The 15,883-nt window shown below is 36.2% G+C and overlaps 1 protein-coding gene across 1 annotated transcript in view; it reads left to right on the plus strand.

Moving 5' to 3' along the window:
- Window positions 1-15,883, plus strand: part of gpr176 (G protein-coupled receptor 176) — a 36,116-nt gene that overhangs the window by 14,093 nt on the left and 6,140 nt on the right. Inside the window, exon 2 of the mRNA XM_052010220.1 lies at window positions 1,309-1,561. Within this exon, the coding sequence (XP_051866180.1) occupies window positions 1,309-1,561 (253 nt within the window). The remainder of the gene's footprint in view (window positions 1-1,308; window positions 1,562-15,883) is intronic.

Below are 15,883 nucleotides of genomic sequence, written 5' to 3' on the forward strand. Positions count from 1 at the left end.
TCCACAGTCGCTACACTCAGAACAAGAAGAACAAACACATGAAGACACTACCACCTGCAAGATCCCTTTAAAATAACATGCCATTCAGACTTGGAAATGTATAGCTAGTCATTGTCACTGGGTTAAAATTCTGGATCACACAATGGGAGTACCTTCACAAACCATGTGGTTATTCAGTAAGGTGGTTCGCCATCACTCTCATAGGGTAATTGGGAATTCCTACATTTGACAAATGAATAAAGAACACAGAAAAAAATCTCAAGGAACTAATTTTGCAATCTGGAGTCTGGCTGAAATTGTTTTGTTAATTCAGCCTTGACAGAATCATATACCAGCACCTATAGGGATAATTTAATGTTCAAAGTTTATTTGGGCATGGTCATCCAATACCTTACAGCTTTTCTTCTTAAACCTTGATTATTTATTGGGGTCAGCTAAAGAAAGTTTCAGCCAACCTGAAACAACGTTTGCTCACAAAAGCAAAACATAGCCACTGAAAGAGCTAACATGGAAACTGAACAAGAGCTGATTTTTTTGTTAATGCTTGAGCCTCTTAAAAACCAAATTACACATTTGTTTTACAAGAAATTTCAGGCAACTTTCCTCACGATTTGTTGGCTCAAAGAAACCCCTCTCATGCTCCTACCCCATATAAATCATGTCATTCAGCTGTAAGTTCTGGTTTTGTCTTGAGTCAGCTTAACTCAAGCAGTAGTCAGGTTAGTAATATGACATAATAACCTAAAATGCTGGAAACACTCAGCAGGCCAGGCTGAATCTATGGAAAAAGAACTGTTAATGCTTCAGATCAAAGATCCTTTTTTAAAACTGGGGAAGAGAGGAAAGTGACAAGTCATTTTCACGATCCTGTGTTTAAGATGCTATAAACAATTGAATGCTGATTATTCTCCCTCAGCCTGTTTCTGAGGGTTAATCGTGGCTATGACCCTGGTCAAGTAGTGAAATAAAACTCACTGACATCAAAGGAAGAGTTATGATGAACATTAGATGAAAATTGGAATGTGTGAAAACTGCATTAGTTGGTAGTTTCAGGAGAGCAGGGGAGAACATTAGGATGACAGAACCAAATAGAAGTTTAAAGAAGCTATGTATATCTCTGTGTAACATCTATTCAATTGTTTTATCATTTCTGTTAAACATATAAAATTAATCATTCTTGCTTTGCATGTCCATGTCTTAAAGCACAATGTTAAAAAGAATGTGAGTTCTAAATAAAACATTATAAGGCCTCTGCAGCATTTCATTCTTCCATGTTTCTCACAATTCTGTCATTCAATTTTGATGCAGGGAATCTAATGGTATTGTGGTCAACATGCCACACAACAGTATTCAAGTCGGTCACAAATCGTTTCATCAAAAACCTGGCCTGCGCTGGAATCTGTGCAAGTGTTGTTTGCGTGCCTTTCGATATCATCCTGAGTGCCAGTCCTCACTGCTGCTGGTGGATTTATACCCTGCTTTTCTGCAAAATTATCAAATTCCTGCACAAAGTCTTCTGTTCGGTCACTGTTCTCAGCTTTACAGTCATTGCATTGGACAGGTAGGTAGCACCTTATTACATGTCTAATAGAATTCACCACAACACTCCTGCCAGGATTGCTTTAAAACATTTATCAGGCAAAGAAGTTTTAGGTCCTTTATCTATTCATTCACAGGATAAGAGCATTGATGTCCAGTTTATTATTTGCTGCCTCTCCACTTGAACTCTGTTTTGCTAGTCCATTTTAAAGGACAGTTAAGAGTCGATCATGGGGTAAGTAAACTGGCCCCGACTGGGATCCTTGTCAGCAACTTGTAGTATTTCATCCACCATGTGTGTACTGTTTACAAAAAGCACTGCAGTTTCTTGCCCAGGCAACACCTTTCCAAACCCACACCTCTACTGCCAAGTACAAGGGCTTCAGGCACAAAGGGACACCGCCAGCTGTGTTTTGCCTTCCAAGTTGCATACCATCCTGGCTTGAAAGTTTATCAGCCATCCTTTATTGTTGCCAGGTCTAAATCTTGGAACTCTCTCCCCACTGGTACCTTGGAAATGCCTTCACAGAAGGACTGAAGTGGTTCAAGAATATGGTCCACCATCACCTTCTCAAGCAATATGGGATGGGCAGTAAACCAATAAATAAGAAAGAAAGATTTTTTTTTCTTTTCTCTATTAAATATCTGCTTATGGAGCCATGTAAACATTTTTTTTAAAATATGCAACAATGGTTGCAAACTGATATTGCTGATGAAGCTATGGTTAAGTTCATCATGACTCTATTTTCTATGATTATTAGCTGCCATTAAAATGATCATAGGGTTCTTGTTCCATGATTTAAAAAGTGAATACCAAATATATTATCATTTCTGTTTGGCCTGTGGCTAATACCACTGGAATTTATGACTGTGAGCTGCATATTGGGTCGTGGCAGGGGTGAGATGGGAATTAGGAATGCATGGATCCTCAGTGCATGCTTTATGCCAACAGCTTTAGTTTAATTTATGTGCCATGAAAATGGCACAGGCCCACTGAGGGCAAGTGATATATAAATTGCAGTACTAACTGAATGTCCTGTTCCTGTGCTATAGACTCAACTTCCTTGGGTGGGTGCTGCATAAGCCTTGCTCACTGACCACCCAATAGCCACTTCCTGCTCTTGACTAGATTTTGTTGTCATTCTTTACAAGAGCATAGATGTGCAGAATATAAAATGGCTCTAGCTTTCCAGTAAGAAGTTTCAATTTTGTCTTTATTATCTGACCTGCCAGTTTGATTCAAATATTTATCAGTTTTTGAATGAAGGAGCATATTTGAATATGCTTGATGATATTTGCTGATTTTAAATTACTGTTTTCTGGTTATTTTCTCTTTGCATATTCTTAGGTGGTGATATTGAGGGTTTATATATTTATCTTTGTTTCTTAAGCCCTATCTGATGAAGTACAAGCATTTTTTGAAATTCTACATTGGAGGTGAACAGGGAGATTTCCTGCTCCATATATATAGCCTTAAAGCATAGTCATTGTTGTTAAATAGAAGAATGTGGAGGTTGTGTGCATGGCAGTCCAAAAACAGAACAGAAAATGATAAATGGAAAACAAGCCAATCTATTTATGGTTAATGGTGGGAAATGAGTGCTGATTGCTAATCAGGCCATCTGAAGAACTTTTAAATAGCACAGAGTGATTGTAAACAAGTACTAGGTGACTCAGTTTTGATATCTCTCCAAAGTAAAATATATGGATCTCAATGCAACGCTGATTCCACAGTGTGCTGAAGGATCATTATAAATTATGCAGTTTGTGAGGACAATCTTATCAATGAGATCAAGCTCACACCAAGGCATGCAACTTATAAAGCTGCTGTGGCTTCACTATCAATTACTATATTGACACCTAGTATTCTCAATGGAATAAAATCACCCAATGCGCAAGAGCAACTGATATAGATTGATCTTGAAGCAGTCACCTCTTGGTCCTTTGCAAGGGCAGTGCATACACTAAATCATAATTATAGTCATAGGAAGACTTAAGATCAAAAGGTTCAGAGGTGCTCTCTGGGAACCATCTGAGCTTCTTTCTAAAGTTAGTTGGGATCAAATAAAAATGAATGCACTTCCAGTGGGCAAAGTTCTACCTGTACAACTTGTAGTTTCTGGTACAGACTAACCAAATAGGCAATAAAACTCTGGTTTGCTGCCCTCCTTCACTTGGCTAGAAGCCTTGATTATGACTGCATTCTTAAATGTGTCAGGGTTGGAACAACTGATTGTTAAGTGCGTGCTAGAATTTTACCCTGAAAACACCCTCTCCCATGACAGCATTTCAGAATCTGCAGCATCCAGCAGAAAGGAATTCATCTACCCTGACACAAATTAATGATATGAATCCTTACTTTCTTCTTCAGCTCAAGGATGACTTGCTTCCACTCCAGTTCTTAGGAGTGTAAGATACCTCTGTGTGAATTCTTTTAATGTGGGGTAGTGTTTGCACACCAACTATCATATGGTCTTGACAGAGTGAGGTCTTGGTCCAATGATAAGGAGATCCAAGATGATTTAGGACAAGGCTCAGCTGCACAGACTTAATACCACATGTCCATGTATATACACACACTCTGGGCACACAAGGATGCACTCTGACTATATACATGCGCACATATATATGCATGGACATGAACTGTTTATCATTACAATTCTGAAAATAGCATTTATTATTTGTTCTCTGGCACTGACAGTATATTGGTGTCCACAGTTAGATGACGTTACAAGACTTTATTTATTCAGCTGGTAACAGCATTACTGCTGCTTTTCGCCAGGAGACTAATGTCAGCTTGCTTGGATCATTTCTGAGCTGGAAACAAGACAATCAAGAAATTGTTACTTCTTGAGTTAAATTAAAGAACATTATTCTATTTTTGACATGTAATGAAATCCAAGTGATTCAACATCTTGAGCTGTAGTCTCTTTGGCCCCCACAGTTACATAATTAACATGGGAGTGTTTTGATCAATTCTAATTTATGTTTGCAAGTCTTTAAAGGAACTGTCAGTTCTGAATTTACCCTTTACTTTTGGGGATTAATATTTGCCATTTTGTTAGAGAATGATTTGCTGATGCTTATTCTAAAAGGTAATCAGATTGTGCAAAGAAACAAAGTCATGGCTTTTGATTTGGGTTTTTCAGGGTTTAACATGTTATTTATTGTTCTTTGTTAAATGAGCACATTGATGAGAAATTAAAACAGTTGGCATACAATGAGAGTCTTTGGAGCTCCAACATAGATGGGTGCTATATTGGCAAGTAGGAGGAAGTGGGAGGAATGAAGGAGACAATCCCTTTTAGCCAGTGCTACTTACGAAGGATTCATTTGGATTGTAATACCAGTAAAATCATAAGAAATAGCATCAGGTATGGCCATAGGGCCCCTCATACCTGATCCACCATTCAATAAGGTCATGGCTGAGCTGATCTTGGCCTCAAATCCTCTTTCCTGCCTTTTCCCCATAATTCTTAAGAACATAAGAAATAGCAGGAACAGGCCATTTAGCCCCTTAAGCCTGCTCTGTCATTCATGATTGATCCCATCTTGGCCTCCACCCTACTTCCCTGCTCTCTCGACATACCCCTTGACTCCCTTGCAATTTTAATGTCTGTCAATCACTGCCTTGAATATATTCAATAACTCCACCTCCACAGCTTTTGAGGTAGAGAATTCTCACCTCCATCTTCAAAGGGGTCCCCTTATTCTGAAACTATGCTTCCAGTTCTAGATATTTGTTCACAATATTTTTATTAAATCCATGAAAAAAATACAGAGTACATGCATCAAAAAAGAAAGTAAAAATACTACTGAATACATTGTATTAAGTCGTACTTAGGATTACAGTACTCTAAATCAATAATCACATATAGTAGTTAGTTAATAAGGAAAGAAAAAATTGAAATATTTTGTTACAAAAAAAATCTACCCCCACTACCAAAACCCGAAGCTGTTAGATAGAAGAAACAGCAAGGAAAAACCTTAAAAAAACGTAACCGTGTCAGCCAATATCTGCATTTTAGTCCCCAAATCAGAGTTTTTGAAAATAATTCAAAAAGGGTCCCCACAGGGTTTGAAAGTCTAGGTTAGATTCAAAAACTGAACAGCGAATCTTCTCTAGATTCAAGTATGACATAACATCCCGTAACCATTGAACATGCGTAGGTGGAGTAGCTTCCTAGCATTTAAGCAATATTGCTCTCCTGGCTATAAGAGAAATAAAAGCCAGAATATGTAAATCAGAAGCCTTCAAAATTATATCTTTTTCTCCAACAATCCCAAATAGTGCAGTCAAAGGATTAATTTTAAAATTTATTTTAAAAAGTACAGAAAAAGTATGAAAGACCTCTGTCCAATATTTTTTAAGACTCTGACAAGTCCAAAACGTGTGAATTAAGGAAGCCACTCCGTTATTGCATTTATCACAGTAAGGAGATATATCAGAATAAAAACGGGATAGTTTATCTTTAGATAAGTCAGCTCTATGGACCACTTTAAATTGAAGGAGAGAGTGACGAGCACATAATGATGAAGTATTAAGCAACTTGAAAATTTCATTCCAAGTTTCTTTGGAAATTGACATCTGCAAATCTTGTTCCCAAGTGTTTTTAATTTTATCTAGTGGCACCTTACTCATTCCTAATAATCTGTCAGAAATATTAGATATTGAGCCATCCTGAAAGGGTTCCAATTTAAAAATTACATCTAATAAATTCTTATCGGGACAGAAAGGAAAAGAATGTAATTGAGATCGAAGAAAAACTCTAATTTGTAAATATCTAAAAAAATGAGTTTTTGGTAAATTATACTTGGTAGACAATTGTTCAAACGAAGAAAGATTTCCTCCAACAAACAGATCTTGAAAACAAGTAATACCTAATTTGTCCCACTCTTTAAAAACTACATCAGTCATAGAAGGTTTAAGAAAGTAATTAGAGAAAATGGGACTGGACAAAGAAAAACTCAATAAACCAAAATATTTTCTAAATTGTAACCAAATCCTCAAGGCACGTTTAACTACTAAATTATCTGTTAGTTTAATTAATGATAAAGGAAGTGGAGAACCAAGCAGAGAAATAATAGAAATTTTTTAACAGAGTTAATTTCCAAAGAGGCTCATACTGGACAAGCCTCTCGATTAATGTAATATAACCAAAACGTAAGATTTCGTATATTGACTGCCCAGTAATAAAATCTAAAATTAGGTAATGCTAAACCTCCATTCTTTTTAGCCTTCTGAAGGTGAACTTTATTTAATCTAGGATGTTTATTATTCCATATGTAAGAAGATATAATTGACTCAAGAGAGTCAAAGAAAGGTTTAGGAATAAAAACAGGTAAAGCCTGAAATAGATATATAAATTTGGGTAAAATATTCATTTTAATAACATTAATTCGGCCAATCAATGATATAGAAAGGGGAGACCAACTTGATAAAACCCTTTTCACATAGCGTAATAAGGTAAAAAAATTTTCTTTAAATAAATGCTTATAATTTTTAGTAATTGACACTCCCAAATAGGTAAAATGATTTCTTACAATTTTAAAAGGAATATTAATATCAAAAGGTACCAAATTATTCAGAGGAAAACATTTACTCTTGTATAAGTTCAATTTGTAGCCTGAAAAATGACTAAAGCGAGAAAGTAAAGAAAGCATAGGAGGTAACGAGGCTTCAACATTAGATATAAAGTGTAATAAATCATCAGCATATAGGGAAACTTTATGGTTAATACCTCTTCTGGAGATACCAAAGATATCTCTAGATTCTCGGAAAGAAATAGTTAAAGGTTCTAAGGCCAAATCAAAGAGCAAAGGGCTCAAAGAACATCCCTGTCTGGTTCTACGTTGAAGTTTAAAAGGTTTAGAATTTAGAAAATTAGTAAGAATTCAAGCAGAAGGGGATAAATAAAGTAATTTAATCCATTGGATAAAATCAGGCCCAAAATTAAATTTCTCTAAAGTTTTAAATAAGTAATTCCATTCAATCCGATCAAAGGCCTTCTCAGCATCTAAAGATAGCGCACATTCCGATATTTCTTTAGAGGGAGAATAAATGATATTCAATAAACGATGAATATTAAAATGAGAATATCGATTTTTAATAAAACCAGTCTGATCATCGGATATAATTGAAGGTAAAATATTTTCCAATCTACGAGCTAGAACTTAAGATGAAATTTTAACATCAAGTAGCGAAATTGGTCTATACGAAGTGCATTCTGTTGAGTTCTTATTTTTCTTAAGAATAAGTGAAATAGAAGCTTCATAAAAAGATTATGGTAGTCTACCCAATTTAAAAGAATCCGAAAAGACAGCACATAAATGAGGTATAAGTAAAGAGGAAAAGGCCTTATAGAATTCTCCGGGAAATCCATCCGGACCCGGAGTCTTTCCAGAATGTAAAGATCGCACAGCCTCGGCGATTTCCTTGTATGCAATAGATTGATCCAACTGTTTTCGATTTTCAATGGAAAGTGTAGGAATATTTAATTTGTCAAAGAAATTATCCATTACGGTATTATCTTTAGGAAAATTAGAACTGTAAAGTTTAGAATAGAATTCTCTAAAAGTATCATTTATTTCTAAAAGATCAGTTGTCCTCTCACCATTGGCTTTTGAAATTTCTTTAATTTGTCGTCTGGCTCTGGAAATTTTTAATTGGTTAGCCAGTAATTTACCTGTTTTATCTCCGTGAATGTAAAATTGACTTTTATCTTTTAAAAGTTGACTTTCAATTGGATAAGTTAAAAGAAGATCATATTTAGTTTTAATTTCAACTCGCCTTTTATATAAAGCCGGATCTGGATCCAAAGCATATTTTTGATCTAATAGTTTCAATTGATCAACTAGATCAGCTCTTTCTCTGTCAGCTTTTTTCCTAATGCTTGTCATATAAGAAATAATTTGACCTGTAATAAAGGCTTTGAAAGTATCCCAAACAATAAGACTAGAAATCTCTTCTGATGACTTCTCTTTTAAAAAAAGAGTAATTTGTTTCTCCATAAATTGGAAAAACTTTTTATCAGATAACAAAATTAGGTTAAAACGCCAAAATCTATTTGTCTGAGGGAGCCCAGGGATATTTAAGGAAAGAAGCACAGGAGCATGATCTGAAAGAGCAATCTCTTTATAGTCACAGGATCAAACTGATGAAATCATTTGGTTATCAATAAAAAAGTAATCAATCCTGGAATATGTATGGTGAACATGAGAGAAAAAGGAATATTCCTTATCCTCTAGATGCCAAAAATGCCAGGCGTCAATAATTCCAGTTTTCATTAAAAATGATTGAAGAAGTAAAGCTGATTTATTAGGAACCGCTAATTTAGTAGATGACCTATCTAATTTGGGATCTAACCAGAGATTAAAGTCTACCCCCAAGACCAATAAAAGTTCAAATCTGGTAGAAATGACAAAAAAATTCAAAAAAATCCTGGGTCATCTGTATTTGGAGCATAAATATTAGCCAATACCATTAGTCTATTATTTATTTTCCCTGATATTATAACGAAACGACCATTAGTATCAGTTATGACCTTATGTTGGTCAAATGAAACTGTCCTATCTATAAAAATTGAAACGCCTCTAGATTTAGCTTGAAAAGAAGAATGAAATTGGAGCCCATTCCATTGATTAAAAAAACATGAAATGTCACAATTGCGAATATGAGTTTCTTGTAAAAAGATAATAGAGGCTTTAAGTTTTTTAATATAGGCAAAAATCTTTTTTTGCTTTAAAGGATAATTTATGCCTTTCACATTAAAACTAAGTAAATTAATAACTCGATCCATTATAATATTATTTGAATGTAGGTAAAAAAAAAGAATGATGAGCAAACCATTGAAAAAAAATGGCAAAAAGTACTACAGTAGAATTACAAATAAAGTAACTAGGCAGCAGATTTGGTTGACAGCCCAAAACAACTTCCCAAGAAAACCCCCCACCCCCCTCCCAACACCCAAAGAAAAGAAACCAGCTTAGAAGCAGCTGGCAGCTACCTACAGATAGCATAACCCCAAATTATCTCTGCTAATTAACTTCAAGGTTAATAAAGTTCCAACCCAGACATAGCAATGAGATAAACAATGAAACCAAAATTAAACAATGTAAAAACAAGTGTTCTTGGTTCAATGCAACTTAAAATGTTGTTTTTTTCTTATTTCAAACTATATTACAAAAAAAAAATTCAAAAAAAAGAACAAAACAGAAAAGAATCAAAAAGAAACATAATCATCCCAAAAATTAGTAAGTGGTTACTAGAAAAAAAACCCGAAAGAAAAAAAATAGAAAACAGAAAGTGTTCATAATGAGAAATGTGAAATCATTCAGTAGGAGTTTCCAGAAAACTCTGGGCTTCTTCCAAGGATCGAAACCATTTTTGCGAGCCATTTTTAAGTATGATCCTGACTCTTGCCGGGAATCGAAGTGACGGCTTGTACCCTTTCTGATACAGATCCGGCATAACCTTTTTGAATTTAACCCATTCCTTCATAATCTCTGGTGAGTAATCTTCAGTGATTCTAATTTGATAGTCTTGGAAATTAATCATCCCTCGATGACGTGCCTCCTGACTTAGAAGCTCCTTAGTTTGAAAATCATGGAGAGAGATGATAATTGATCTGGGTTTAACTTGCATAGGAGGTTTGAAAAAAAGGTATTCTGTGTGCTTGATCAATCTTAGGCAAAGATTCTAGAATACCAGGGAATAATTGAGCCAAAAACTTTGCAAAAAAATTCCATTGGTTGATTACCTTCAGTCTTCTCTGGTAATCCTAGAATACGAAGATTGGATCTTCTGCTCCTGTTTTCTAAGTCAATAATCTTCAGCTTTAATCTTTCGTTGTCTTTGGCTTGTTTTTCATAAAGGTTCTGTAAATCATCGATTTTCCCATCCAAAACCGAAAGAGAGGCTTCGTTCACTTCAATTCGTCCTTCATGATCTTCCAGTCTTCTTTGAAAAGAATCAAGTTTGGCATTAATTTGTTGAAACTGCTCGAAAATAGCTTCTAAAGTTACAGGAGGAACATCTTCCTTAGTGGTTTTCATGACCTTAGCACCCCTTATATTCATAGTAAAATAAAATCATGTTTAAATTTACTACCAAGGGTGAAAAGGAAGAATTTCAAGTCGGGTTGAAAAGGTTAGATACAGTGAGAGCAGCAGCAAATAGCTGTTACTCCATCAACGGCCAGCAGAGACTCTCTAGATATTTCCACTAGATATAACATTCACTTAGCACCACCCTGTAAATCCTGTGGTTTTCACATGCTGGCTCCACAAGTGCACCATGTTGTTCTGAAAGTGAGAGGAGAATTCGTCATTGTCTTGAGCAATCATTCAGATAATTGAAAGGGTATGCAAGCTATGAGAAATGAATGTGAGGCTTACAGAAGTGACAAACGTATGAAGGTGTAGTGCAACATATAACATGAGCTATGAATGCTGATTGGTAGAGATTGTTTATGGTTAGTAAAGAGGCTACTTAGATTAATCAATTTTTCAGGCTGGTGCTCCAGTTGGTAGTGAATAGCATTTGAAGACTCATTCACTGACCACTAACCACAAATATGAGGTTGTTGAACTTCTTGATGCACAGCGTCCAGGTTCTTAGGACTGAGTTTCCAATATTTCACCTCCATGGCTATCTGCTTCCATTTCCTTCTGTCTGGAGATCTTCCTTTGTGTAACTACAGTCTTTCCTCTTCTTCTCTAACACATTCATGTTCTAAAAAGTTGGAGCCCATTCCCCCTGTCTTCCATTCTTTACCACTTTCCAGACAGATTTGCTTTTTGCAAGATTGCCAAAACCTGCTCCGGCCTCAGTATATCTTTTCTTTAACCTGTGCAGGTTAAATTTATTTTACTTTCATATTTGGCTCCCTCTTGTGTACTTAGCATTTAACAGCAGAAATCTTTCAAATGAACAGACGGCCTTACATAAGAATTGTACCTGCTTGCAATCAATGAGCATGGGTTATTTTGCACAATGTGATTGCCAGAGCTATTGTCAGGGGCTCTGCAATTTCGCCTCCATGTTGTGTACGCACTTTGCAGAGTCTGAATCTTGACAAGCAAAAGCTGCTGAATAGTCTAATAACTTGTATTCCGATAGAATCATTCATGTGTCTTGAGCATGCAACTGGAGTTTATAGCTTGGGACTCGATGTTGGAGAAAATTATTCCAGTTGTAGCAAAGGTTCAAAGTGGGTTCACTGAGATGATATTGCGACGTGAGGATTTAGCATAATGACACTTGAAAAATCTAGGGTAGTGCTTACTGGAGCAGTGAAGGTTAAAGAGAAATTGAAAGTGTTCATAACTATAAAAGATTTTTTTCACTGATTAGTGAATCAGTTAGAAGAAGCCATGAATTTAAAATTAATCCTCGAAATAGAAAGGTGAGGTTAGATGTAAACATGAAGTTAAGGGTCATTACAACATGTAATACATTAACACAAGTGGTGATTGAAGCTGGGTCAATCGGAACTCCTCATAGGAAATTAGATAAATACTTGAAGGGAACAAGTACAGATATGGATATAGTGCACTACTCTGATACAGAATGCACATCAGGATTGGTTCAAGTAGATAATTCTAAACCGCAATTTCTGTAAATTGATTTTCTTCTGTGTTCAGAAGGCATAAATTTCAACACAAGGCATGTCAAAATTTAAAAACAACTGGTAGCTCCTCAAAATTATTTTCTGTGAGACACAAGTGGCTACAGGTGCTGAATCTGGAACAACAAGCAATATGCTGGAGAAACTCAGCAGGTCAAGCAGCATCTGCGGGAGAAAAGGAATTGTTGGCGTTTCGAGTAGAAACCCAGCATCAGCACTGAGAGTGGAGAGACGAGATGGCCTCTTTGTGAGGCTTTTTTGTGAGGTTGCATTCAGTGCTGTCTGCATGCAGCAGCCTGGAGTCCATGGCATTTACCTAATTCATGGAATGCAGCAAATTCCTGAAGTGGTTTATTATAATTGACACAAGATAAACATTCTGTCCATATTACTTGAATAAGGCAGATTTTAAAGAAATAGTAATTTTAATCCTGCATATTTACTTTAGAAGTCATGCAAAACATTAAAATAATTCTCCACAATTAAAGCAATTAAGTACGTTGTGTTACATTGTTATGTTGAAATTATACAGCATGGGCCCAAAATTTTTATTGCTAACGTTTGTGCACCACATGAGCCTTTTGCCAATTAATTTAATCTAATGCTTTCAATATAACCCTCTATTCATTTATTCATTTCTCCATTGTGCACTTTTCCAGCTTTACCTTTGAATTCATTAATGATTTGTTAGGCATTATCTACAATTTATAAACCCTATTTATGATTTCCTCAAAAGCAGAAACATTTCTAACTTTACCTTCTTCATAATTTTAAAGATCTCTCTCTGGTGCTCTTGAGAATAAAAAAAAGTCATGTGAGACTGTCATAACCTCTCACTTTTGTTACTGGTGATGAATGAAAGCTCTATAAAAGTTTGTATGGGTGGTCTAGGTATATTTGACATATGCAATCAGTCAATGAGCTTATTGACATGGTCATATTCCAAGAGTTGTTTCCACTCCAAGTTTGCTACTGCTCTTTGGTCCTCTGTCAAGATCACTTGAAATCAGTAATGAGTTGGTTCAAGCCGATTCCCAAAACAGTTTAAGGCATATGGGACATCCTGTGTCATCCTCGAATCCTAGGGCTCTTTGGTGACAACCTTTATGCTGAGATCAGTGACTAGCCCTGATGGGTGTGATTTGGTGGCTCTGCTGAAGTTACCAAATGCTACTATGGTAAGCAGTGATATTGAGAGACAGTTATGGAAGACAATAGTTCTGCAGTTACTGGAGTCATCTCCAGATCTTACCATCCACGTACACTGATTTTCATGGTCTCCAGTGACTGCTCTGAATAGTAATGCATAAAGAGCATTCTTCCTTTGAAAGTAGATCACAGGAGTCTGGATATCCAGGATCATCAGTAGGACAACATGGAATGATTCACTTAAGAAATCTTGTTTCTCCCCTGCCACCTGTTCACCAGTGGAACCTCAGCTGATCAGCCTTCTGTGGTAGGACCTTGCTAGAAAACCGTATGGTGGGTAGAAACTGGAAATTTGCTTTTCCGAGACCCTTATTTATCAATACAGGTTCCTTGATTTCATATTGTAATCTGAAAGGCTTTTAAAATTGGAGAAATACTTGATAAAAGAACACAACGCTGCAACCTGTTTGCATGCTGTTGGGGCATTTGTTCATTTACTACAATATGTCCTACTTTGTAGAAAAGCCTAACTTCTTTGCTATTATAAGTTTGACTGGAAATTTTAACCTGAGTGTGATGTTCCTGGAATCTAATTACTAGGAGCTGATGAAGGGATTTGATATCATCTTCCAGCATCAAGGCAGGTGTCATGGAACTTAAAACACTTCTTAGAAAAAAATTCTTATGACATGGCCACAGTTGGCTGCACCAATATTTATTGATCATCCCTAGTTTGATTTGAGACAGCTCAACCATGTCAGAGGGCAATTGAAACAACTGCTGGAGTTCCAAGGAGGATCAAGTCTTGTTTTCTCAAGGGCTTGAGTTAATGATTTGGGATTTTACAAAAATTTGATAGCTATGTGGTCAATTTCATTGATAGCTCTTTTTAATTTCCATATATTTAAAGCTGAATTCTAATTTTTATCCCACCATGTGGGATTTAGGTCACATTTTGAGGATTATTAGCCAAGGATGCAACACACTTGTTTACTCTTTTGTATTCAAAAGACATCAGTGGGAAAATAATTGATTTGTGAATTTTGGCTAACACACAATGATAAACTACATGCTTTTACATCTAAATTTGACAGGATGGAGAAAACAGTAATAGGAAGCATGGGACAAAGTCACCAGCAATTCGTGCTGAGAGTCAGCTGGAAAATGCTTTTGTTGCTGCTGCTGTTGTTTACTTTCAGGATGCTTTGGTCCGTGCCCTGTACATGAGTAATCGCATCAATGTCACTTATCAGAAGGTGAAGTGGGATTTGCAAAGGAGCACAGCAGTGTGGCTCCTCCACTGGTGAAGTAACTTGGGATAGGCCTTTGCACCATTACCTATGATAGCAGCTGGGCTGAACATATTTGGATACTTAAGCATTAACACCAGGAAAAAAAAAGTAGGTCACTGGGTGGGGCAATAAAAACGACAGCTACTCTCCCTTAAATGATAAAGGCTAATTGCAATCAAATAACTTAGATAACTTTGCAAGCTTCAATAAATCCTACAAATTTGGATCAACATAACATAAACCACGAAATCAATGTTATTCCTTACATCTGAATTCTGCACCAAATTCAGTATTTCTGGATTGTAGCAGGAACTTAAGTGTACATCAGTTGTCTTTTATAAATTTGAATTGTGGAATTCTACTCTTAAGTTAGAGTTTTATAATGATACCAATGTTTTTACATTGTTAGAATTGCACTTTCTTGTGAAGCCACCAGTTTGCAATGTTATACATTCCCCGTTGTCTAATTTCCTATCAGTTATATTTCGTGATTTATACTTTGAAAAGCAAGAAATGCAGTGGAGACTAGTCACTAAGATGGAGCTTTGAGGAAGGTTATACATTTCATAAAGATCATAAAGGTACCAAGTGTTACAAAGGTGGTCTGGTCTTGTGGCAACACCAAATTTATTCTTAAAAGTATTTTTGTGGGATCACTGTTTACCACTTTGCAGAACACCACTTTTCAGTTCGCAAGGGCAACCTCTGATCTTCCAGTTTCATGTCACTTTAATTCACCTTACTACTTCCACTCTGACTTCTCTGTCTTCAGCCTCCAACAAAGCTCCAATAATGCCCACTGTTTGTGTATGTATACTTTGGCAATACATATACCAGTCTTAAAGGCCCCAATTTAAACCCGACATACCCAACTCTTCAAGGATTGGTAGGGAATTAAAGTGATAGTCAAATGATTGTCGCCACAATCCAGAATTATCCTCCTATCATTGCTGTTATAATGAGGGCATTTCAGATATTGATGAGCCAGAGTCAGAGCACAAGACAAGTAAAGGCTGGCTTTGCATGTTGAAATCACAAGTGGTGATGTCATCATGATATTGCAGGAGTCCTGTATGCTTCATACAGCTGGAGAAACCCAGCGGAATGGCCAGAAAAGCTGTGGTAAGCATACAAAGGTGCATGAAGTATTATTAGGACAGATGGTTAAAAGCTTAATCAAAAAACACCATTTTCAAGAACATCTTAAATGAGGAGAGAAAATTGGAGAGGTGGTCAGGTTAAAGAGCGAATTTCAAAGTTTAAGGCTTAAGCAAC

This window comes from Pristis pectinata, chromosome 1 (assembly GCF_009764475.1).
Source record: "Pristis pectinata isolate sPriPec2 chromosome 1, sPriPec2.1.pri, whole genome shotgun sequence".
NCBI classification, from domain to species: Eukaryota; Metazoa; Chordata; class Chondrichthyes; order Rhinopristiformes; family Pristidae; genus Pristis; species Pristis pectinata.